General features: G+C 38.1%; 1 protein-coding gene across 2 annotated transcripts in view; it reads left to right on the forward strand.

Moving 5' to 3' along the window:
- The first annotated feature begins 31 nt into the window (after nucleotides 1-31).
- Nucleotides 32-25,821, forward strand: part of MCMBP (minichromosome maintenance complex binding protein) — a 38,331-nt gene continuing 12,541 nt past the window's right edge. The window contains exons 1-8 of one of the 2 annotated variants that reach the window (XM_074338973.1): nucleotides 32-396; nucleotides 14,224-14,309; nucleotides 14,920-15,060; nucleotides 15,191-15,232; nucleotides 17,393-17,494; nucleotides 20,533-20,677; nucleotides 22,914-23,065; nucleotides 24,858-24,958. In XM_074338973.1, the coding sequence (XP_074195074.1) occupies nucleotides 339-396; nucleotides 14,224-14,309; nucleotides 14,920-15,060; nucleotides 15,191-15,232; nucleotides 17,393-17,494; nucleotides 20,533-20,677; nucleotides 22,914-23,065; nucleotides 24,858-24,958 (827 nt within the window). In that variant the 5' untranslated portion in view covers nucleotides 32-338. The remainder of the gene's footprint in view (nucleotides 397-14,223; nucleotides 14,310-14,919; nucleotides 15,061-15,190; nucleotides 15,233-17,392; nucleotides 17,495-20,532; nucleotides 20,678-22,913; nucleotides 23,066-24,857; nucleotides 24,959-25,821) is intronic. The other variant, XM_074338974.1, reaches the window with a different exon arrangement.

Raw genomic sequence — 25,821 nt, forward strand, 5'->3', positions numbered from 1 at the left:
ATCGAGCCGGCCCGCCCCTCCTCCCGCCCGCGGGGTCGCGCAGCGCGCTCCCGCCGCCCCTCCCGCGCGAGCTCCACCCAGGTCGCAGGCAGCGCGGTCGGCGGCGCCTATTTCCCGCCATTGTGCGAAGTGGAGCCTGGGGGTCTGCACGCGCGGTCTGTCGGTCTCCCGCAGTTCCTCGGCTGCCGCCCCCACCGCAGCCGCGTTTCCTGAGGCCGGGCGAACAGCTCCGCAAAGCTCGCTCTGCGTGGGAAGGCGCGGGCGAGGAGCTGCCAAGCCCCCGAGGAGGAGCCACGGCGCGGGACGCCGGGCCGCGTTGGCCCCGGCCCGTCGGCGAGATGCCCTGTGGGGAGGATTGGCTCAGCCACCCGCTTGGAATCGTGCAGGGCTTCTTCGGTGAGTGGCGGCGCCGGGGGCGGGCCGGGCGGGCCGCCGAGTTTGCCGAGCCGGGGGCCGGGCCCCGCCGCGCGGCCCCACGCGGGGCTACCTCGGGGGCTCGTGCGGCTGAGACTGCCAGGCAGGCCTGCGCCGATTGGCGCTGAGACCCCCCACTCCCCTTTTCGGGCCGCGCCGCAGGTGCCTCCCACCTGCCCGATTCACGATTCGGGAGCCGCCAAGGTTACGCGGCGAGGAGCCGGCGGCCGGCCGTGATTGACGGCCTGGCTCCCCTGCGTGGCTCCTCCGGGGGCCCGAGCCCCGCGTGCGGCAAGACTCGGAGAGGTCCTTGAACCTTCGGGAGGGCCAGCAGCGATGGGGTGAAGGAAAAGCACTTTGCCTATGGGAAGCCTGCAGGATATTTCAAAACTTCCGGTGTGTCGGGGGAGTGCTCGCTCGCTCGCAGCAGAAGTTGGCTCTAACTACTGTTACACACATCCTCTCTTTTCGAAATAAGATTTAGTGTAACAGCTTAATTTTTCTGTTAGGGTGACTTTAAAACCTGGCTAGTGTACATCTCCTCTTGTGCCACAGCTAGCCAGAAATGTTGAGCTTACTCGGCTCAGTTCCTACATAGAAGGAGCTAAGAATGCTGCAAACAAGCTTAGTAAATTTTAGTTGCAGTTGTTATTGTTATGCTACTTTCCTGCCAAGGGTACACAGAGGAAATTTTAGGTTTGTTTGTGATTAACTGGGCATTTTGACACCTCCCTCACGTCTTTTTGCGATTAGTGGTGGAGGCAAATCCAACCAGAAATCACGGTGTGTGTAAGATCGTGGCACCTGACTTGACTGTAGAGTGGCCTTAGCTCATTTAAAACATCGTGGGATATTAGTAAGAACGCCTAATAAGCTAAATAGTCCCAACAGCCAAAACTGATGGCATAAAATGTATTTCTTATAGGAGGGACTCAGCAACCCTACTCATTTTCCCTATAATTTGAACTAGTTACCTGGTTGCCCAGGCTGAAACTAGAGGCTACCAATTAGAAGGCCCAGACATTCGGATTGCAGCCAGAGAACACTAACAACCTGATCAAGAAGAAATAAACTATGTATATGCTTTAAAAAAAGCCAAAAAAAATCTTTGTATATCCATCAAGAGTGCTTTGAGGAAGGAGCAAATATCCCTCCACTAAATCCTAGTAATTGATGTTCATAATGAATACTGGAACCCATAATTGATGTCCAAAATAATGGCCTCAAAATGTGAAGATTAAATTGTACAGTTTTCAAGGGCGTAGCTGCATAGATACTTGATAGGAAAAATCATTCAAAAGTAAAAAGCTTTGGTGCTTAAAAGGTGAAGTTCCAGGCAGCTGGATGGCTCAGTTGGTTAGAGCACAAGCTCTGAACAACAGGGTTGCTAGTTCGATTCCCACAGGGACCCGTGAGTTTCGCCCTCCACTAGATTGAAGGACGACTTGGAGCTGAAGGGTCCTGGAGAAACACACCCCAGTATTCCCCAATTAAAAAAAAAAGGTGAAGTTCCAGTTACTGATACTTACGAAATTTATTTATGAGAAATACCCCGTACCCTAGTTGTGCTGGATAAATGAGATGATTTTATGTTTGGTATAGATTTGAATGTATTTGTGTCAGATTTTGTTTCCCAAGGGACAAACTCATCATAGTACAGGAAGGGTATAATTTGGATATAAAATACTGGCTTTACAGAAATTTGTAAGTTTTGTGAATTGCGGGGATCTGGACCTCCTGGACTTTGTTGATGTGTCCCGTTCTCTCCCCCCCCCCCCCCCAAGAATGTCTTGTTCCCATATCCGTTGGGTCTTATAGAGAAGAAACTAATACTGTATTGTAGTCATGATTTTTTGTAGAAGCTGTTCTGAAGTATGTTATATTTTTTGCTGCATTTTCCTATCACTGAATTTATTGAATACCTTTATAAAGTACCACGGGTATCTTTGCGTGAGGAGTCAGTTAAACTTGTACACTCTTTTTGATTTACTAGGAAATTGTTAATTGTATTTTTTTTTTAACTTTTTATTTAAGTTTGTTTTTCCAGGACCCATCAGCTCCAAGTCAAGTAGTTGTTTCAATCTAGTTGTGGAGGGCGCAGCTCACACTGGCCCATATGGGGATCGAACCGGCAACCTTTTTGTTAAGAGCACAGCACTCTAACCAACTGAGCTAACTGGCCGCCCAGTAGGAAATTGTTTTAAATCCATTTTTCCCCCAGATAGAAAAGTAATACATGTCGGTTGTGGTTTCTGAGGCCTTTCTTGGTTCCCTGCCTAGCTCTCAGACCTCATCACATTTCACCTCTTAAATCCTCTTTCAGTTCTCACTTTGAACCTTATCTCTAGGCCTTCTGCATCAGCTGGTTCCCCCCTCCCATTCCACTTTCACTTACCTGGCTAAGTCTTACTCTTACTTTGGGAACTAACTTGGGTGTTCCTATTCCATGTTACTCCAGGATCCTGTGTGTCCTGGGAATGATGAACGTGTAAAGTGCATTGTTGAAATTCCTTGTTTCTTGGGTTCCTTTGCTGGATTTTGACTGGGAATTCTTCGTCTGCATCTGCCTTATTCATGGTATATCCTCATTGCCTACAATATGCCTTGTGATCAGAAGTGTTCAGTGAACATTTGCTGAACAGAGGCTGTGGAAAAAACGGATTAACCAATCACAAATAGTGTAAAGTGGGATGGGTACTGAGACTACAAATCTCAAACTTAGGACAATCCTGGCAGACTTTACACTGATTCAGAGAATTCATGATCATACCCATATGAGTTATTTTCACATACAAATCCTAATTCTTTCTTCTTGGTTCAGATAAGAAACTTTGAAATTCTGTGAGTGACCAATCATAATTGTACGAGTCATAATTTATCTTTGTGACCCAATCTATATTTTGAATTTGTATCTGCCGTATTACAATTGTTCGTATGTAAATTTTTTCTGCCTTCCTAAAATGCCTTTAAGGTTTCCATTCTAGTTTCTAAAAGATTTTATATACAGGACATTGAGGACCACAGGCCTAAATGAAGGTTTAGGAATACTTTAGTTCCGCAGATCCCTGTTGGGCACTGTTACGTACATAATGCTAATGAGTCAGTCCTCACAGCGAGTTCTCATTGAGTGAGCCGTATCAAATTGCTTCCCTTGAGCAGGAATCTTAAAAAAAAAAAAAAAAGTTTTGTATACTTCTTTAATCATTTTTTTAAAAGAAAATTTCTTTGCTTGAATTGATTAATAACTTGAATTAATAACTGCTGTTAATTTCAGAAGTGGGAATGCTTATCAACTCTTAATTTGCTTTACTATTTTCTCTTTAGATTTTTGGTTGCGTCGTGATCATTATTTTTGGTTATACTCAAGGTACTTAGGTTGTATCAAACAGAACTAGAACCAGAGTATCTCATGCAAAAAAGAGTAGTGGTGTGTAGAGGAGGGCAGGGAGGAGTATTTTCTAGCATTTTAGAGAATTTAAAGCTGTTAAGAAAATTGGCTAAAAGTCAGTCTGCTTTTTTATTGTCACCATGATTCTAAACAGACAATTCAACCCCTTTTGTCTGTGCCCACCTTGGGGACAGACAAGTAGGTCACTGAAAAAAAAAGGAATTTGTTGTAAGGCTATAGAACCCAAAGGCAGGCAAGGTGGCTTGGTATTCTAAGAGACTACTGAGTGGATAAGAAACTTTGGAAAGATAGCAGGAATCCAAGCAACTTCATCTGTCTCTACTCCGCAGCCCCCAAAGTCACTTGTTCTCAGTTCCAGCCCACACCAGTTAGCGACTTCCTCTTAATCCCAAATTCTAGGGTTAGAGAATCTGATTAGCTCAGCATGGAGTCAGGAATCCACTCATGAGCTAGTCAGCTATTGCCAGGGCACAGAGTTATGTAGGACAGTCACCACTACTGAGGCCCACACCTCAACGGTGGGCAGGTGCTCAGAGAAGAGAACTTGGGCAACTGTGGCAAAAGGGATAAAGATGTATGAGTATATATGAATTTTTAAATTATTAAATACTACTTGCACATGGTTAGAAAAAAACAGCATGAAGAGTAAGAGTATGCTCATTTCCCACTGAAGTAACCCCCATTAACCTTTTGCTTCTAGTGTTTTTTTCATTTAAAGTTTTTTCATTGAAATGTAACTTACGTGACATAAAATTCACCATTTTTAAATGAACAATTAATTCATTGGTTTTTAGTATATTCACAATGGTATGCAATCATCACCACTATCATTTCCATCACCCCAAAAAGGAACCTTATATCTATTAGCAGTCACTCCCACTTGCCCCCTACCCCATTTTCTGACCATTACTAATCTACTTCTGTTTATTATTTACCTGTTCTGGACGTTTCATATAAGCGGATTCATACAACATGTGGAGTTTTTTGCCTGGCTTCTTTCACTTAGCCTAATATTTTCAAGGTTTAGCTATGTTGTAGCAGGTATCAGCACTGCATTCCTTTTTGTGACTGAAAATAATATTCCATTGTGTGGATGTACCACATGTTCTTCATTCATTCAACCATGGGTGGATGCATGTTTCTATTTTTTGGCTATTGTAAGGAATGCTGCTGTAAACATTTGTGTACAGTTTTTGTGTGTGAGTGTGTGTGTGTGTGTGTGTGTGTGTGTGTTTTCAGTTCTCTTGGGAATATACCTAGGAGTGGGATTGCTGGGTCGTATAATAATTTTATATTTAATTTTTTGAGGACTGCCAAATTGTTTTCCAAAGTGGCTGCACCCATTTACATTTCCACCAGCAATATATGAAGTTTCCAGTTTCTTACATCTTCTCCAACACGTGTTATTTTCTGTTTTATAGTTATAGCCATCCTAGTGGGTGTGAAGTGGTATCTCGAGGTTTTGATTTGCATTTCCTAATTAATGATAATAGCATCTTTTAATATGTATATCGACTGTTTGTATATCTTGGCTGGAGAAATGTCTATTCCAATCTTTTGCAAAATTTTTAATTTGTTTTTTTTGTTGAGTTATAGATTTTTTAAATCATTTTTTTTAATTTTTAAAATTTTATTGGGGACTATTGGGGAACAGTGTGTTTCTCCAGGGCCCATCAGCTCCAAGTCCAAGTCCAGTCACCGTTTTCAATCTTTAGTTGCAGTGGGCACAGCCCACCATCCCGGCAACCTTGTTGTTGAGAGTTCACGCTCTAACCAACAGAGCCATCCGGCCGCCCCTCTGGAAGCTCAGCGGCAGCTCGTTATCTTCAATCTAGTTGTGGTGGGCACAGCTCACTGGCCCATGTGGGAATCGAACCGGCAACCCTGTTGTTGAGCCATCTGGCCACCCCAAGAATTCTTTATATTAATATATTCTGCATACTAGATTAGACCCTTATCAGATATGTGATTTGCAAATATTTTCTCCCATTCTGTGGATTGTCTTTTCACTTTCTTGATAGTGTCTTTTGAAGCAAGTTTTTAATTTTGATTATGTCCAATTCATGTATTTTTCCTTTGCATATGGTGCCATATGGTGCATATGGTTGCATATGGTGCCATATTTAAGAACCCCATTGTCTAATGCCAGGTCACAAAGATTTACACTATGTTCTTTCTAAGAGTTTTGTAGTTTTAGGTCTTTGATCCATTTTGAATTAATTTTTCTACGTGATAGGAGGTAAGGATCCAAATTCATTCTTTTGCATGTGGATACTCAGTTGTCCCAGCACCATTTGTTTTTGGTTTGTTTTTCACATTTACCAGTTTGTTATGGAAGATATCAAAAAGTACCTAGATGAACAGCCAGATGAAGAGGGTGAGGTCTGGAAGGGTGCCTCATGCAGGAGCTTCTGTCTCCGGGGAACTACTCCAGGGATGTGCTACCGTTCCAGCCTGTGGGTACATCCACCAACCCAGAAGCTCGCCAGCACCACTTGTTGAAAAGACTATTCTTTCCCCCACTGAATGGTTTTGACACCTTTGTCCAGAAAATCAATTGATCATAGATGTGCATTCCATTGATCTATTTGTTTAACCTTATGCTGGTACCAGGTTCTCTTGAAAACTGTAGCTATGTAATAAGTTTTGAAATCGGGAAATGTGAGTCTTCCAACTTTGTTCCTTTTCAAGATAGTTTTGGTTCTTCATAGTCCCTTGCATTTCCATATGAATTTAGAATCAGATTGTCCATCTCTGGAAAAAAAAGGCAGTTAGCATTTTGATAAAGAGTGCATTGAATCTGTTGTGCTTTTAGTTCTTTTGATAATAGAGAATAGTTAAGATTAGAGGCACTAGAGCCAGACTGCTTAACTCCTGGACCATACACTGGGTATTCTGGCTCCCTGGGTGGGTCATTTTTTAACAGCTCCCTTCTTTTTACTACAGAATTGTTTTCAGTAATAATCATGAGTTGAAGCTATACACAACGCTGAGGTTATTACATATTTCAAAATTGATGCAGACATCATTGCTTTCATCACCTTGTCCCTCCTATTTTAGAATTTTTGTTGTTGAGTTCTGCTGTGTTGATGCCGTTTCATGTTGGCATGGGTATCACATCTCAGATTTGGATAATTTTGTTATAATTGTATATAGTTAATTCTTTGAATTAAGAATAACTTCCCAAGTTCCTGCAGGATGAAAATGCTCAATTCTTTACTCAGTAGTATTTATAGCTACTTAATAGTTTGAATTTGGTCTTTTCGAACACCTGCCAAAGATAAGTTAGGCAGTTACCAAATCCTATCACTGATGTTATTAACGCATTTTCTTGATTGATTCTTTAGTTTTAAAGCAAATAACAGTTTAAGAAGAATACATTTCAATATTACAGATAATATTCAAATTCAGTAAAGTAATTCATGTATGAGCTAAAATTTGCACCTACTGCACTGCTCATTTCACACTGTTTCACTATTTTAAGTATCAAAAACAAACTCCACGTTGTCTAAGAAAATAGAATTGAAGTAACGCAACTTCTGTTTCTTCATCGTTACAAGCACTGTGTTGTTTCCTTCAGATCTCGTGTCTCCGAGTTAGAGTACCATGGGGTTAGGGGACACTAACTGTGCCCTAGGCAAGTTTCAACTGCTCTGGACCACTTAGAGCTTTACTGTTCAAATGCACATAGCTGAGTCTGTTGGGAGCTAATGATGTAACGGGATTCTCTGAATTAATTTACACGTAGAATGCAATATTTATTAAAGGGTAAGTAGTAAAAATGTGCTAATTTGACACTTCCATGTATATTAAAACTCAGAAGTAACAACAATTGTTTAGGATTTAGACCAACAAAAGATTTTCCAAGGAAGAGTATTTTTATCACTGATATTGTTTAGAATTGCAAATGAATGGTGACTATAAAAGCAGACTGACTTTTAGTTGGTTTTGTTATTTTTAAGTTCTCTCCTTATTGCTGGCACGGGGTGGGGGGGGGGCACACCACTCCTACCATTTTTTTTACTAGACACTGCTTGGCCCCTCTTCCTAACTTTTGAGTGTGAACATGTCAAATTAATTAACCTTTTTTTACCACAATTTCATTACCTATAAAATGGGAATAAGAGATTCCACAGGGATTCTCATAGGGATTAAATGAGAACATGAATACAAAGTACTTAGAATGGTGCCTGACATAGTCTTAAGAGTTCATGAAACTTTAGCTACTATTACTTCGTTATAATTTACAATCATTATTCTAAAAAAATATATTTTACCTCCATTTGAGTCTCTTTTCTCCCATCCTGGTTTTTGAAGACTGTTTTTTTTAGTTCTTTTAGATTGACAGCAAAATTAAGCCAAAGGTATAGTGGTTTCCCAATTACCTCCTCACCCCCAAACATGCATAGCTTCCCCCATTATCAACATCCCCACCAGAATGATACATTTGTCACAGTTGATAAACCTACATTGACACATCATTGTCACCCAAAGTTTATGGTTTACATTAGTTCATTCTTGGTGGTGTACATTTTGTGGCTTTGGACAAGTATATAAAACATGGACCCATCATCATAAGAGAAGCCGTAAATGTAAATGCACCTAACAGCTGAGTTTCAAAATACATGAAGTAAAAACTGACAGAACTGAAAGGAGAAATAAACAAATCTCTAGCCGTAACTGGAGATTTTACTGTTCATCTCTTAGTACTCTGTCTACTAGAGTAGATAGAAAATCAGTTACGATAGAGAAGAACTGTATAGCACCATTACCAAGTGGACCTAACTGACATTTGTGGAACACTCCACCCAACAACAGCAGAGTGGACAGTCTTCAAGTGCACATGGATCATTCAGCAAGATAAACCACCGCCTGGGTATTAAGCTAATATTAACAAACTTAAAAGAATTGAAATCCTCAAGTATGTTCTCTGACCATTATAAAATTAGATTAGAAATAAATAACAGAAAGATGACAAAAAAATTCAAACTTGTGGAAATAACACTTCTAAGCAATCCATGGAACAAAAAAAAGTCTCAGGGAAATTTAAAAATATTTTGAACTATATGAAAATAAAAACACATCAAAATTTGTGGGGTACAGCCAAGATGTGCTAAGTGGCATTAAGTGCATTTATTAGAAGAAAAAGAGGTCTCAAATTAATAATTTAAGTTTCTACCTTATGAACCTAGAAATGAAGAGAAAAACAAACCCAAGTCAAACAGGAGAAAGGAACTAATAAAGAGCAGAAGTAAATCAAACTGAAAACAAAGAAAAACAGAAAAATCAATGAAACCCAAAGCTATTTTTTTTAAACGAAAAAGATCGATAAAATTCATGAGCCTATCGCCAGACTAGCAAGGAAGACACAAATTACCAGTATCAGAAATGAAGGGGGATATCAACATAGAGTGGATGGACATGAAAAGGATAATATAAAACCAGTTCTATGAATATAAATTTAACATCTTAAGTGACACAGACCAATTCCTCAAAAAACAGTATTCATTTCCTATTTCTGGTGTAACAAGTCACAAATTTAGTGGCTTAAAACAAGATAAATTTATTATCTTACATTTTTGGAGGCCAGAATGATGCGTGTCTCACTCGGATAAAATCAATTTGTCAACAGGACAGTGTTCCTTTCTGGAGGTTCTATAGGAGGATCTATTTCCTTGTCATTTTCTAGCTTCTAGAATCCGCCAGCATTTCTTGGCTTGTGGCCCCCTTCCATCTTCAAAGCCAGCAGCAGCAGGTCGAGTTCTTTTCACATCTCACTCTGACTTCTTCTGTCCCCGTCTTCCACAGATAAGGACCCTTGTGATTACATTGGACCCACCCAGATAATCTCCCTGTTTTAAGGTCATGTGATTATCAACTTTAATTCTACTTTCTACCTAAACTTTCCTTTGCCATGTAAGATAATATATTCACAGGTTCTGAGGATTTTGATGTGGACACCTGTGGGGGTGCCATTATTCTGCCTACCACAACCACATACTTTCCAGACTCACCCACAGCCTCTATTCTAGTTTTTGTTTCTATGACTTTGCCTATTTTAGGTACCTTAGATAAGTGGAATTATATAATATTCTTCTGCGTCTGGATTATTTCCCTTAACATCATGTTTTTAAGGTTCATCTCTGTTGCCCTAATTGTTTTTGACAAAAGTACAAAATGCAATTCAATGGAAAAAGACACTTGAACAAAGATGTTGAAAGAACTAGACATTTATATGCAAAAATAGGAATTTTAACCCATAAATCTCATATCTTATACAAAAATTAACTCAAAATGGGTCTAAGTATAAAAACTAAAACTTTTAGAAGTAAACAGAACTTTGCGACCTAGGATTTCGCAGTGAGTTCTTAGGGATGCACCAAAGACAACACATACAATAAAACTTTGATAATCAAACTGGGCATCATCAAAATTAAAAATTTGTGTTCTACAAAAGATATTAGGAGAATGAAAAAACGAGCTGTAGACTTGGAGAATATATTTGAAAAAATCATAGATCGAGGACTTGTAGCGAGACTTGTAAAGAAAACACAATGGTAATTAAACAACCCAGTTTTTTAAAGGGGCAAAAGTTTTAAATAGACACTTCACCAGTTCAACATCGTTAACCACAAGGGAAGTGCAGACTCAAACTGATGAGATACTACACACGTATTAGAACTAAAATTGAAAAACAATACAAAAATGGTGACAATACCAAGTACTGGCAAGGATGCAAACCAGCTGGATCTCTTAACATTGCTGCTGAAAATGCAAAATGGTACAGCCAATCTGGAAAACAGAATCTTAATCATATACCCAACTGTCCCATTCCTAGGTTTTTACCTAGAGAAATGAAGGCTTATGTTCACACAAAAACTGATACATAAATGTGGGTTGTTTTATTCATAATTATCAAAACCTAGAGATAATCTAAATGTCAACAGATGACTGGAGAAACAGATTGTGGTTCAGCTATACAGTGGAATTCTACTCAGCAATCAAAAAAGATTGGGGTACCCAAGGCCACCCCTGCCCTTAGAGATTCACTAGAAGGACTTGTGTGATTCAGTGTATAGCTGTACTCATGGCCAAGGTTTATTACAGCAGCATAGTGAGGATACACAGCTGGATAATAAAATGGAATCTGGAGCAGTCCATGTGTGGGCTTTCTTATGCTCTCTCCCATGGGAGAGTTCATAGACTCCGTATTGTTAAAATGTCAGTTCTCTTCAGATTAATCTCCAGACTCAACACAATCAAAATTTCAATAGCCTTTACATAGAAGTTGACAGGTCTACTTTCAAAATTATGTAAAAATGTTGATAGAGGATCAGAATAATCAAGACAAACTTGAAGCACTTAACTACCTGATTTTAAGACGTACTATCAAGCTATAGTGATTAAGACAGTATGGTATTGGCATAAGGATAGACAAACAGATCAAAGAAACAAATAGAGAATCTAGAAGTAGACTGACAAAATCAGTGAGTTGGTTTTTGACAAAAGTGCAAAAGCAATTTAGTGCTAGAGAGTCTTTAAATAATGCTGGAACAAGTGCAATCTTTTTGGGGGAGAAAATGATACAGATTACAGACCTAAATATGAAATACAGAAAACATAGGACATATTTATGACATTGGGGTTATTAACCATTAAAGATAAATTAGACTTCATCAAAATGAAAAACTTCTCATCAAAAGACACCATTAAGAATGTGAAGAAGAAAGCTACAGAGAAAATGTTTGCCCTACATGTGTCTGACAAAAGACATACATCTAGAAGACACAAAGAATTAGTACTTCAGTTCTCCTGACCCCTTAAACTAAAGCAAGATTAAGTGCAGTGGTGCTCAAATTCCGATGGCCAAGAATTCATAGGAAATAGAACCGAGAGGTATGTGTGTGCTAAACAGGACCCACGACCCATCTTGGTCCTACTTAAACCTAAAAAGACGAATATGTGTCTCAGCAGCAGAATCCTGAGTGGGCTAGTGTGTTGGCTCAGTTACAGCAAGTAGTTAGACTATGCGGACAGGAGCCTGCCTCACTGCTTCCCCTGGGATGGCTTGGTTTGCAGGCTGCCTTGGTCACAGCGGCCACACGCAGCTTCCAGGCACTTAGTGCCCCAACTTGAAATTCTGGTCGTGCTCTTCACCTAGATCCTCTGCCAGTCCTGTGTACCTCAGCATGTTTCCGTCCTACGTCTCCACCTGGCTTACACTCTCCCTCCTTCGGAGGCCCTCTCGGAGAGTCTCGGACTTGCATTAGTTGTTGCTTTGGGCTGTTATCCTGTCTACTCATAGATTATCTTTGCTTTAAGTTCTTTCAGCTCCAAGTATCCTTGTAGAACCTGGCGTAGTGCTGGGCACACAGCAGTCTTCATAAATAATGGGTAGTTGCGTGCTTGACTTTTCTTTTTGTTGATTTACTACAGCCCTTTAATTGTCCAGCAGGTCCAGGTAGTTGTGAGCCGGCCTTTACGTGAGAACATGTTTGCAGACATGGAAGCCACTTCTAGTCCCTCTGATGAAGCTCCATCGCCTGCTACTCACATTTCTCACACAAACGCAGTCAGAACAGCGTTGGCGTGGCAGTCACGGCTGCATAGAAGTCTTTTCTTCCAACCATTTAGTCTAGAAACAAAAATACCCATTCTTTTTTTTTTTTTTTTTTTAAATCCAGTAGTTTATTGGCACTCATCTAGTAGACCCGTGGTTCTCAAACTCCAGAGTGCACCAGAATCACTTAGAGGGTGTTTTAAAACACAAATTGCTAGGTGTCACCTCCAGAGTTTCTGATTCCGTAGGTGTGGGATGGGCTGAAAAATCTGCACTTTTAACAACTACTGGGGGGTAAAGGGGGCGGTGCTAATGCTAGTGGTCAGGGCACCAGGCTTTGAAGACCAGTTTACTGGAAGATTTAAACCTCGCTGCACATCAGGATCCCCTAGAATTTCCCCACCCCCTCCTTTTTCAGAACAGGCCTTTGCTCAGTTAAGTAAAAGTGTTTGGAAGCCCTGCTCAAGCATGATGTTAGCAGTATTTTATGACTATTTCGATCAATGGACTCTAACAAATACAGACAAAATTCTTTCACTTCATATCTCCATAGCATCTGTGTGATGAATATAAATGGTGGAAGTATTGGCCAGCTATGTGGTTTGGTGGTTCTAGTTCCCGAAGATAGGTATTCCTGATTCTGTTGATCATTCACCCTGAAGTCTTAGCCAGTTCCCCTAATTTTTCAGAGCCGTAGTTTTGTGGGTTTTTTTTAATACCTTTAACATGACATTAAAACCATCTTTCTCATCACCATCATCATTGCAAGAATCATCAATGGATGCTAAATCTAGATGAGGGGGTAAGTTCCATGACAATTATTTGCATGGTTGTGAAGTGTTTCCCACAGGTAACTTATTAATTGTAAATAACTACAGTGGAGAAACAAAGTCACTTTGACTGGGTTATCAAATTTAACATCTTCAATGAGGGGAAGATGAACATCTTGTCTCTAGATGATTCCATTACAAGGACACGGCATCACTTATGTCGTAGTCTGACTGATAACACATAATTGCAACAGATCATAAGGAAACATCAGAGAAACCCGAAATGAGGAGCATCCTATTTTTTTAGGGCCTCTATTCTTAAATACGGTTGTCATAAAAGATAAAGATTGAGGAAGTGTTCCCGATTCACGGAGATTAAAGATACATGATAGCTAAAGCAGTGTGTCGTGCTAGACAGGGTCCTGTACTGAAGGGGGAAAGTGCAATAAAGGATAGTTTTGGGTCAAATGACAAATTGGAATGTGGGTGGTAGATTAGATAAAAAGTATTGTATCAATTTTGAAATTCCTGAGGTTGATATTGTGTGGTCATGTGAGATATTCTCTTTATTCTTAGGAAACATACATTGAACAACTTAAAGGTAGTAAAAATATATGTTGTATGTAACTTAATCGCAAATGGGTCAGAAAAATATATATGAGAGAGAGCAAGTGATGCAGCAAATGGAGCAAATATACAGGTGTTCTTTGTACTATTCATGCGACTCTGGAAAATTTACTCCAAAAAAAAATAGAAATAAATAAACGTCTGCTCAGGGTAGTTGTAAAGATTTAAAAAAATCTATAAAAAACATTTTCAAAAAGCAGTGTGCTTTTCAAATGAGGGTTCGTGTGCTGCTTTGTCTACGGTGCCGCGTCTCCTTCTATGGGCATTGCTAGCCCCTGAGAACCCGGGAGGTCAACATCGCCCTGATTTGTAAGATGCAGCCTGCCAGTGGGCGGCTTCTCGAGTGTTCTGTGCAGTGCTTCACGTGAATGTGTGACTCAGCTGAACACAGTCTATTGTTACATATTGTACCTTTACCTTTGAAAAGTGTATTTGTCTTTCAGCCCAAAATGGAGTTAATCCTGACTGGGAGAAGAAAGTAATCGAATATTTTAAGGAAAAGCTGAAGGAAAATAATGCTCCTAAATGGGTAAGTTTATTGCTGTTTGTGGAGGGAGAGGGTTGGGCCAACTTCCAGTTTCTCAGTAGAGTAGTAATCCACATATAATTTTAAAATACATAAATTAATGTGTACTGCCTTCTGCGTTAAGTGCTGTTAAGTGCATATGTATTCAAAGATTTTGGTCTCGCAAAGTTAAATTCAAGCAATTAAGTGTTTCTGTATTGATGCCTGTAGGTGGCAGTAACTGACCACGCTACTTTTCCAAGACAGAAAAAAAAATCAGTAGTTGCAAGAGCTTTGATTATTACCTTCATTTAAAAAGAATTGGCATGTACTCGTTTTAAGAGAAGAGCTCAACAAAGCAAATGGCCTTTCCCCTACTTGAAAAGTGTTCTGAAGGGAAAGCATCCTCTTACATTATAGTCAAATGTCTTTATACAAATTTGCAAGAACTCAGAAGTACTTTTGTCCAGCAATTATGTTATGTTGACTATTGAGATTATTGGCTTCCTAATAGGGCTGAATTTTGTGCGTGTGTTGCAGTTTGAGTCTGGACAGATAGTCTATGTATGTGTATGAGCTTAATGTTTTATAGACAGAATATCTTTATTAACTTGACTGCTTGCTTTCTTTGCAGGTACCATCACTGAATGAGGTTCCCCTTCATTATTTGAAACCTAACAGTTTTGTGAAGTTTCGATGCATGATTCAGGATATGTTTGACCCTGAGTTTTACATGGCGGTTTATGAAACGGTTAACCGAAACACAAAAGCACGTGTATGTATTACTTTTTTCCATGGAACTTTCTGATTATAATTAGTGGTTTTCATTTTGTCCTCGTATTGTCTATGGTAGTTTTGATTCAGGTAGACTGATAAAATACTTCTGTCCTTTGTTTGGGTTACAGGTGCTTCATTTTGGAAAATACAGAGATGTAGCAGAGTGTGGGGTATGTATCCTTAAGATATATAAAACATTTTTAACAAGAATTTTTATTACTCTTCTTTGGTTGATCTTAAATTGATCTTGTGTATAAATAAGTTTTAAGAAGTCACATGAAATGTTTTCTTTATTTGCCTTTGTTTCTCTGATATATTTTTGGTCTTCTAAAAATCTCTTAGAAGGAATATTGTAAATAACAAAACTAATTCCTTTATTTTCCCAATGTCTGTATACTTGGTTAAAAAAATTATAGGGTATGATAAATGCTTTAAAAATGAAAGTGGAAGATTAACTTAATTACACTTGCTTAATTAAATTTGATTAAATTCTGCCCTATTTTCCTGGGAGGAAAAAGGTTTTTAATAAGCTTTCTTTGATGAAAGGAAGTAATAGAAGCTCTCTTAAGTATCAATAATGGGAGAGGGAAGAAGGCAGAATACTGGATATAATTCTAGTTGTGAAAGGAATAGTCTTGAGGGAGAAACTTACTAGAAAAGCAGTTATAGAGGAACCACAGTATATCTGCACTTCTTAAAATTGATTTTCTGATAATAGGTGAACAACATGTAGAATTAAATTTAATTTCATTCAGACACCTGTTCAACATGCCAGGCATTATAACTGGGAAAGTTTAAAATTTAATAGTAAAAAAAAAGAAAAAAGATATGTCCAAATAAATATATTAACCGAAAATGTCTCCCATATTTTACTTTTTGTTTTTCATGTGGTTCTGTTGAAACACAGACAATAATTGTCAATTTTTGGAATGAAAACAAGTAGCAGAGGTGAGGATCGACCAGGCAGGTGCTTAGGCAAGCCCTCAGGAGAAAGGGGGGACCTTGGTGGAGTTACCTCCATTCGGGGTCTAGTTCTCTGCTGTGCAGTTCCATAGTCTATTTAATCAGGTTTTCTAGGGCTATTTCCATCCTGGACGTCTGACTCCTGCTTACTCAAATCTCAAGAGGTTGATTTATGAACCCTAATACCAGCCCACTGATTCACAGAAACTTTTCCTCATTGAATAAAATGTTCTAGTTCAGTTGGCCAATCTGGACAGAAGAACAGTCCTAATTTGGAAGGTTGCCGGAAATATTTTATTAAACAAAAGTGTAACTTCCTACAATTCTTGAGCGTAATGGACTCATGAAAGATGGATTTGCTTGATTTTACACATGATGACCTTCAAGTCTCCCAGTGTCTATTTTCCTTTAGAGTGTTTATAAGGTAAAATGTGCCAAGTCTAATGAGTCAACTTGTAAGTGCTCACTGCATTCCTTATTTAAGGAGCCCAAGTCATATTAGGCAAATTTATGAATACACAACTTTTTCTAGTACTCAGTAATACAGTGTCCCTACAGCTCAGTAATCTCAGCATCTGGAAATAGGAAAATAAAACAGATGTGACTGTCTATCTATGACACTACCAAAGAGAAAGACGGTTCGTACTGTGTTGCCAAGAGTCATAAATAAAAGTACCATGCCAGGAAAAGGGGACTTTGGGCCTGGCAAGGAAGAAACAGCAATCTCAGTTTATATTATCTCAGGCTCAAAGTTGATGTCTGTTTTCTGGGTCCTTTTTACCCCCTACAAAATGGAATATACATCTTATTTACTTTTAACAGGATTTTTTTGTACCACAAAATTAATGTGTTTATTAAAGTAATTTTTTCATGTTACACCTTGGGTCCTTTCTACCTCTTAGCATTTTCTAAGCATATATGAAATACAGAATATGCGTTTTTATAAAATAATATCTGAGTCTTAAATCTCATCTTAGCTACCTCGTCATGAGTATTTCATTCAATTCCTATTATATAGGTTAACCCTGGTACTTTTCTACAAAAGAAACAGTGGGATTACCATGTGCTTTGTCTTTGAAAAAAAATAAAACATCCTGTTTATAAAAAAGGATTTAATTCTGTAATGTAGGGTGCCGTGTTCTATGGGCGTGAGGGAAGGTAGTATATTGATTATTACATGTGAGATGCTTTTATGTCAGTTTTCTTTTAAAAAATGATAGTTTGGATTTAGTAGTTGCTTCTTAATTAACTCTTAATGTGAAATATTTACTATGGTTTTATAAATAACATAAAAATGTGGTCGCTAATTTTTTTAAAAATTGTTTTTCTTAATAAAATTTTTAAAATGTTTTTTTTGTACATCACAGCCTCAGCAAGAAGTTGATTTAAACTCTCCACGAACTACCACTTTGGAAAGACAGACTTTCTATTGTGTTCCAGTGCCTGGGGAATCTATGTGGGTAAAAGAAATATCCTTTATCTGAATTTTATGTGTTGAATGGTTCCTGATTATTTTCTTAATTGAAAAGACTAATTTAGAGTGTGAGTTTTTAAAAACTTAGTCTTTTTACGGCAGTGAAGCTAGCAGGGGGGAAAAAACCTATAAAACAACTTAAGTATTCATCAATGAGAAATTATAAAATTATGGTACATTCTCATAGTGAAATTACTGTTAAAAAGATTGAGGTAGATTTAAAGATATTGAAAAAGAGAGTACCGTGATAATTAAGTAAAAAAAGTTTCAAATTAGAACTATTAATAATTCTACTTTTCTTAAGGGAAAACAATATGTTGCTTCATTTAAGAGGAGATTGTGGAAACATCTTTGTCTTTCTTTTAACTTTTTTTAGTTGGTAATTTTTTTAGGCATAATTCACATACACTGAAATGTATAGATTTTAAGGGTGCACTTTAGTGATTTACACTGCAAAATAAACAGTTTGTGCCAGAAAGTTCCCTTCTGCCTTTTTCTAGTCAGCAGCCCTCCTTTGCAGCCACTGTCCTGATTTCTTCGTTTTACCTGTTTTTGAATGTCATACAGATGGAACCCTATGGTAGAGAGTCTTTAGTGTCTGATGTCTTTTGTCTGCCCAGTGCACTTGAGATTCATCTCTGTGTGTGTATTGTAGTTCATTCCTTATATTGCTGATGGTATGTGTTTATATTGTCTCCATTTGATGAGCATTTGGATGGTTTCTAGTTTGGGGCCTGGCATTTTCTTTGTAAGAAGATTTTCAATTCAGTTTTTTAACTGTGTGTGTGTGTGTGTTAAATTGTATCTTTCAAGGAATTGTTTAAAATCATTTACTCTCAGTTGAATCTATGTCAATAACACACAGCTTTTCATGATATTTCCTTATTTTTCTCTTAATGTCCAGGGGATATTTAGCAGTGATATCTTTCATTTTCAATGTTAATTTTTTCTCTCTTATTCTTGATCAGTGTTCTTGGTGATTTGTCAGAGAACCAACTGTTTGCTTGAATTTTTTGTTTTCTATTTCATTGATTCCTGCCCTTATTAGTTTGGTTTTAATTTCCTCCACCTCCTAAAGTAGATGCTCAGATCATTAATTTCAAATCTTTCTTTTTTTCTGATAGCATTTAAGTCTATAAATTTCTCTAATCACTGCTTTAGTTGCATTCCACATATTTTGATTTGTTGTTTTTCTATCATTAAGTTAGAAATATTTTCTAATTTCCCTTATGATTGCTTCTTTGATCTTGATCTTTACAACAATCTACTTCTATTTGTCCCCCTCGTTCTTTGTGCTATTGTTGTCACACACTTCACTTGTACTTATATTGTAGAGCCCAATAAATTGTTACTTTTTGCTTTAAGCAGTTGGTTATCGTCTATGTAAATTAAGAAGTGAGGAAAAAATACATCTTTTATATATTTGTGTACATGTTTATTTCCAGCTCTCTTTGCATTTCATCTGGACTCATTTTACTAAGCCTTTTTGTTAAGTACGGATCTGTTGATGATGAATTCTGTCAGCTTTAACTGAAAATGTCTTTAGTTCACCTTTATTTTCAAAGGATATTTTCATGGGAGATGGAATTCTTGATTGACAGGTATTTTCCCTTTCCAACACTTGAATGGTATTGCTCCATTGTCTTCTGATGAAAGGTTAGCCATCACATCTTTCCTTTGTATGTAATGGCTTTGATTTTTTTCTGGCTGCTTCTAATGTTCTCTGTCTGTGGTTTTCTTCAGTTGATTATGGTGTGCCTAGTTGAGGGGTTTTTTTGTGTTTTTCTTTCTTGGGGTTTTTTTGTTTTGTTTTTTCGAGCTTTTGGATTTGTGGGTTGGTATTTTTTTCAGATTTCAGCCTTTATTTTTTCAAATATTTTTCTGTCCCAGTCTTTCATTGTCCTGTTTTCTAGGACTCCAGTCACATGATCATTAGACTACTTGTACTCCAGGTGGCTGAGACCCTGTTCTTCTTTTTTCTTTTTTCCTTCAGATATTTTATTTTTCAGTTGTAGATTTTTCATTTGGTTCTTTTTCATTGTTTCCATTTCTCTGCTAATATTCCTCATCTGAGTCATACATGTCTTTATTTTAAAATTGTACATTTTATAATTGTGTTCTAATGTCTTTGCTAATTTCAGTATGTAGGTCCTTTCTGGGTTTGCTTCTATTGATACTATTTTTAATCCTGGTTATTGGTCATATTTTCCTGCCTTTTCCTATAACTAATAATATGTTGTTGTATGCTCATATACAACATTGTAAGTTTGGTTTTGTCTTCATTTCAAGAATGTTGCAATTTGTTCGGATGGGCAGGTGATTTAAGTGGATCACTCTATCCTTGTCAAGGCTGGTTTGGGGATTTGTTAAGGTAGGTGTGGAGCAGCCCCTGCTCTGGGGGACACAGTCCCACCTCATGAGATGCGCTGTTTCTGGGTGCCCAGGATGTTTATCAGGGTCCAGTTCTGAGTGTGGCACAACTTCCAGAATCTCCATTTAGCTCCTAGCCAACCAGCAGCTGTTCTCTGTTAGGCCTCAAGGAATCCTGACACAGCTGTATATTTATCCAAAGACCCCATGGAACCAACTCCTTCCCCTCTAGTAAGTACCGCTCTGCAAATTCTAGTGGCTTCAGTAGCTCTGAACCATGTGCTGTGTTTTCTATCCAGCAAGAGCAGGTCCACCGCTTCTTTGTTGCAATTTAGAAAATACCCCAAGAGAGAGCTGGGGCAAAGTGGAGTTTACTCAGTATGTTACTCCTCATTTGAAGAGCATAACCTTATGTGCTCTTGCCCAATGACTGAAAACAGTTGCTTCATGTCTTTTGTCCAGTTTCTCAGTTCTTTACAGCTTGGGTTGGGGTGTAAGGTTGAGCTGTTACTCTCATGACCAAAACTGAAGTCCAGCTTTCTTTCAAAAAGACATTTTTATTTTAACCAAAAGGCTAAATTAATAATCTTTCACTGTTCATATAATTAGCATAACAGGCTGTTCCTCAGTTCATGGTAGTCTTTTCTTAACCTTGCATTTAACGCCTATATTAATGCAAACCAAGCTCGAGTCAGTCCTTCAACGTCCTATACTCCCAGTCGGCACAAGAGGAGTTATGAAGATGATGAAGATATGGACCTACAGCCTAACAAACAGAAAGACCAGCACGCAGGCGCCAGACAAACAGGTAGTGTGCGCCAACAGACTTTCTGGAGACCGCGACTCTCTCTCTGGATTTGTTTTCAGAATTTATTGTTGCGTGATACAGCTCTAGTGATTTGATAACTTTGCTTTCGTGGTTATCAAAATTATAGACAGTTCTGGAGTTTTTACAGTACTCTTTGATCAGGCTATGCTCTATAACTGAGCAAACAGGAATCACTTAGTGAGCAGTGGCTGCTCTCCTGTCAAAAGTTTTTAAGGGTTTCAAGGGGTTAGCTGAAAAAGGTCTTTATTTTTCTGTCTGTTCTTAAGTGATACAGGAGCATAGTATTTTAAATGATTACATCCTTATTTTCTTTTTGGAGTAGTGATACTTTAATTTAGTAAGACTGAAAATATTAGGGAAAACATGAAGTTGTGATTCACTAGATACTTACTCCTAAACTTTAAAGTAGATAATCCTTAGAATAGTCACAGTTCTCTTCTATTTACATACGTTTGTAGTGGCTTATTTCTTAAAACACAACTAATTCTGATTAAAACAAGGAGACCAAAAGTTGAATTTTCTAAGAGCATAAGAGAATTTCTGAATTGGCATATATCATTATTGATTTCACCACGGTTTTTATGCGCAGTGAATTTCTTTATTATGGCAGGTAGATAAATGTATCTTTATTTCTCTTTTTATGTTTAGTCACTTTACCATCTTTAATCAGAGGGAGAGGAGGTAAAACAACTTAGTCTAGTTAATTGGTCTCTGGAAGATTGGTTTGAGAGGGCAAATATAACAGTTGGTGGTAAAGAGAAAATTACTAATGAATTTCATTTAACCATATATTAGTCTACTTTATAAGTTCATATTACTGTATTTCCTTAATGCTAAGGCATATTTTAATGTTTTTAAAATTGGAATGTTTTACAGTAAATATATACAAATGTGGCAGTATTCTTTCTTTTTCTCCACCCATCTCAAATGGTTTATTAAAATAATGGTGTATCGTAACAATAAATGACAGAATCCAGGTCATTGTAAATCTTTCTTTTCACTTTAAGCAATTGATGCTCCTTTCTAGTTTTGCCACTTTTGTTTGAATGTCATTCTGCAGGGCTTTTAATTTTTTATTGGCGTGCATTACTTATGTAAAGTTTAACTTGTTTGTTGATTTCTAGGCAATCTTACAGGCTCTAAATATTTTTAAACTTTTTTTTGAGATAAGTACAGATTTCCATGTAGTTGTAAGAAATAACGCAGAGGGATCCTCTGGACTCTTGACCCAGTTTCCCCAGTTGTATAACCAGAAGACTGTCATAACCAGGAAAGGGACATTGATACAATGACTTGTTCAGAATCCACATTTTTACATGCACCTATTTGTGTGTGTATTTCGTTCTGTGCAGTGTCATCACGTGTAGATTCATGTGATCACTACTGCAGTCAAGATACAGAACAATTCATTACTTGGATTTTTCATGTTGCCCTTTTAGAATCATGCCTGCCTCTCCCCTCCCTTCAAGTCTTTAATCCCTGATAACCACTGATGTCTCCATCTCTATTTTGTTACTTCAAGAATGTTATATAAATGGAATCTTAAAGTATATAAACTTTGTGGCTTGGCATTTTTCATTCAGCAAAATTCCCTTGAGATCCATCCAAGTTGTTGGCATGGGTCAACAGTTTAATCCTTTTTATTGCTGAGCCATATTCTGTGGTATGGCAGGCTATATATTGATTCTAATTAGTTATCAGCCCTAAACTGTGACGACTTAAGGGACAGAGGCTATCTTTTAATCATCTTTGTGTCCCCAACACAAAGTCTGATTCCTGGTACATAGTAGACTTTAATAAATATATGGTAAGTGAATTTATTGCTATGTGGTTTTATGTAGAAAAAAATATGTTCTACCAAGGTGGTTTTGTTGCCACTAGACCATGTATTCCTTAGGTCAAAGATGTGGGAGAAACCGTATTAAATATATTTTCAAAAGTTCTTATAGTGAAGATTTGATGGGGGAATTTGTTCCCATTTTATTGTAGAAGGAACAATGATTACATTTTCAGGTCGTCATGATAATAATTGTTCTTTTTTAGGTCAGACAGGAGGCTTTGTTAATATGTGTTACTTCCTTAAAAACCACAACAAATGAAAGTTTGCAAGCTCAGAAGCATCATTTATGTCAACCTTGAAAGGCTCGTTAGGAAGGTTCTGTATCTCCAGAAGACCTTAGAAATGACTAAGTACAATGGTCTCCTTTGAATTTAGGGAGTGTTGGTGGTCTTCAGTGGTGTGGAGAGCCAAAACGTTTAGAAACTGAAGCATCTACTGGGCAACAACTGAACTCCCTGAACCTCTCTTCTCCTTTTGACCTGAATTTCCCACTGCCAGGAGAGAAGGGCCCTGCGTGCCTTGTGAAGGTAATGACCTTTCAGAGACCTGACACGGACACAGATGTTACGTGTCTCAGCAATTAAACTGGAAAAGTCTTAGCGTTTGCATTAGTTTTCTATTGCTGCTGTAACAAATCACCACAAACTTAGTGGCTTAAAACAAAAGTGTATCCTCTTACAGGCTTTGGGTCAGAAGTCTGACATGGAGCTTCCTGTGGGTGAAAGCAAACTGTCAGCAGGGCTGCATTCCTTTCTGAAGATTCTAGGGGAGAATCTGTTTTCTTGCCTTTTCCAACTTTCTTGAGGTGCCCACCTTCCTTGGCTTGTGGACCTTTCCTCCATCTTCATAGCCAGCAACAATGCATCTCTCTGACCACTTTTTCATGGTCACATCTCCCTCTGACCAAAGGTAGAAAAGATTCTCCAATTTTAAGGGCCTATGTGGTTAGATTAGACCCACCCAGATAATCCAGGATAATTTCCCCATCTCAAGACACTTTTGCTTATAAAATAACATATTCTCAGATTTCAGGGATTAGAATGTGGGCATCTTTGGGAAACCATGTTTCTGCCTACATAGCATTCTTCAAGAATATTTCAATCACAGAAGTGGAATAATCTTTAAATTCATCTGTCTATTCTTTTCTATATTACTTCTGAGGTTGTAGTATCTACTTCATTTTCACCATTCTTTCTCTTACCAAATCCATTTCTCATTTGTATTTAAAATAGAAGGAAAAATTCTATTGATAGTTCTTTTATCCGCTTATCCTCATGTGTTTTTTTTTAAGGTTCTTTTTTTAATTCTTTTTAAATTTTTTTTATTGGGGAATATTGGGGAACAGTGTGTTTTTCCAGGACCTATCAGTCATTGTCCTTCAATCTTAGTTGCAGGGGGCACAGCCCACCATCCATGCGGGAATTGAATGGACAACCTTGTTGTTACAGAGTTCAAGCTCTAACCAACTGAGCCAGCGGCCGCCTCTCTAGAAGCTCCGAGGCAGTTCGTTGTCTTCAATCTAGTTGCGGAGGGCGTAGCTCACTGGCCCATGTGGGAATTGAACAGGCAACCCTGTCATTCAGAGCTCGTGCTCTAACCAACTGAGCCATCTGGCCGCCCTCATTTTTGAATCCTAGTAGATGAACAGGTGATACCCGTTTCAGAAATGATCATTGAGAATCTCCATTCTTATTTTTGTGGTTTTAACTTAAGGACACTTCAGTTATGTTACACGGGGACGAGAATTACAATATTTGTCCTGCCATGCTTACATTGGGTCTCAGCAAGAGGAGGCCGCGACAGTTACTGAAGTCCATCATGACAAACAACTTTGAAAGATTTTTTTTGTTGTGACAAACCTCATGGTTTTTCTCAGTTTTGTGTTAACCCTCCTATTGTTGCATAGTTTGTACAGAAGTCCAAACTTATAATCCCTGGATTTTTTTTTCCCCCTCTTGGTGTGGTTAATAGATTTTGAGATAATGCATCTTCTAGTTTCAGTTGACCATCATCCTTTAGAAAAAGCGTTTCCTTTGAAGTAGTGTGGTATATTCATAACAGACATTAGTCTGGGAGTCAGGAGTCCTGAGTTTTAGTTGTTAATTTACTTGCTAACTAGCAGAATGACTTCAGGCAAGTACTTGACTTATCTTGGTCTCAATTTATGAAATAAAGGAGCTGTTTTAAGGTCTATTTCCGGATCTAAAATTCTAAGATACTATATCATTATTAGTATTTTACTGCAAGACTAATAATACCTTGTGCTTTTTTGGGTGTTATTTAATCCTAACAACATGGTTTCATGTGGTATCTTGTTAGGTCTATGAAGACTGGGATTGTTTCAAAGTAAATGACGTTCTTGAGTTATATGGCATACTGTCTGTAGATCCTGTGCTAAGTATCCTGAATAATGATGAAAGGTGAGTCTCTTTGCTCTTTGGGGGGGTAAAACTATTTTGATATAATTTCTAACTTTCAGAAAAGTTGGAGGATAGTTATAAAGAAGTCTTTTTCCCTTTACCCAGATTTACCAATTGTTAACACTTATGCTCCATTTGCTTTGTCATTTGTTCTCTCTTATACGCATATACACACATTTTTATACACACATACATTTTTCTGAAACACTTGATAGTAAATTGCATATATCATACCCTGAATACTTGAGTCCATGTTTTCTAAGAACAAAGACTTTATCGTATATAATGACAGTACATAACTTAAAAAAAAATGCATTCTCACAGTTCTGGAGGCTCCGAAGTCCCGGATTAAGGCATTGGCACATCGGGGTCTAGTGAGGGCCCGTTTCCTGGTTTACAGATGGCTGTCCTCTCGTTGTGACCTTGCATGGCAGAAAGCAGAAAGCTCTGACACTCTGGAAGCATAGAAGCCAGTTATTTTGTAGGGTGTCTCTCAGTTTGGGTTTGTCTGATGTTTCCTCACGATTAGATTCAGATTATTCATTTTGAGCAGGAATGTCACATAAGTGATGTATCCTTCTCAGTGTGTTACATCAGGAGACATGTGATGTTACTTTGTCCCATTACTGGTATGCATATTGATCACTCTGTTCCGTGGCATCTTCCAGGTTACTCTCCTGTAAAGTTACTATTTTTCACTTTGTAAATAACAAGTAATTTGGAAGGAGACACTTGGAAAGTATGTAAATATCCAGTTTCTCATTTAACTTTCACCAACTTATTTTAGTATTCATTGGTGATTCTTGCTTAAATCAATTATTACTATTTATTTGTTGGCATTCTACTATAAGAGAGCGAGTTCC

This window comes from Rhinolophus sinicus, linkage group LG07, assembly GCF_036562045.2.
Source record: "Rhinolophus sinicus isolate RSC01 linkage group LG07, ASM3656204v1, whole genome shotgun sequence".
Classification (NCBI taxonomy): domain Eukaryota; kingdom Metazoa; phylum Chordata; class Mammalia; order Chiroptera; family Rhinolophidae; genus Rhinolophus; species Rhinolophus sinicus.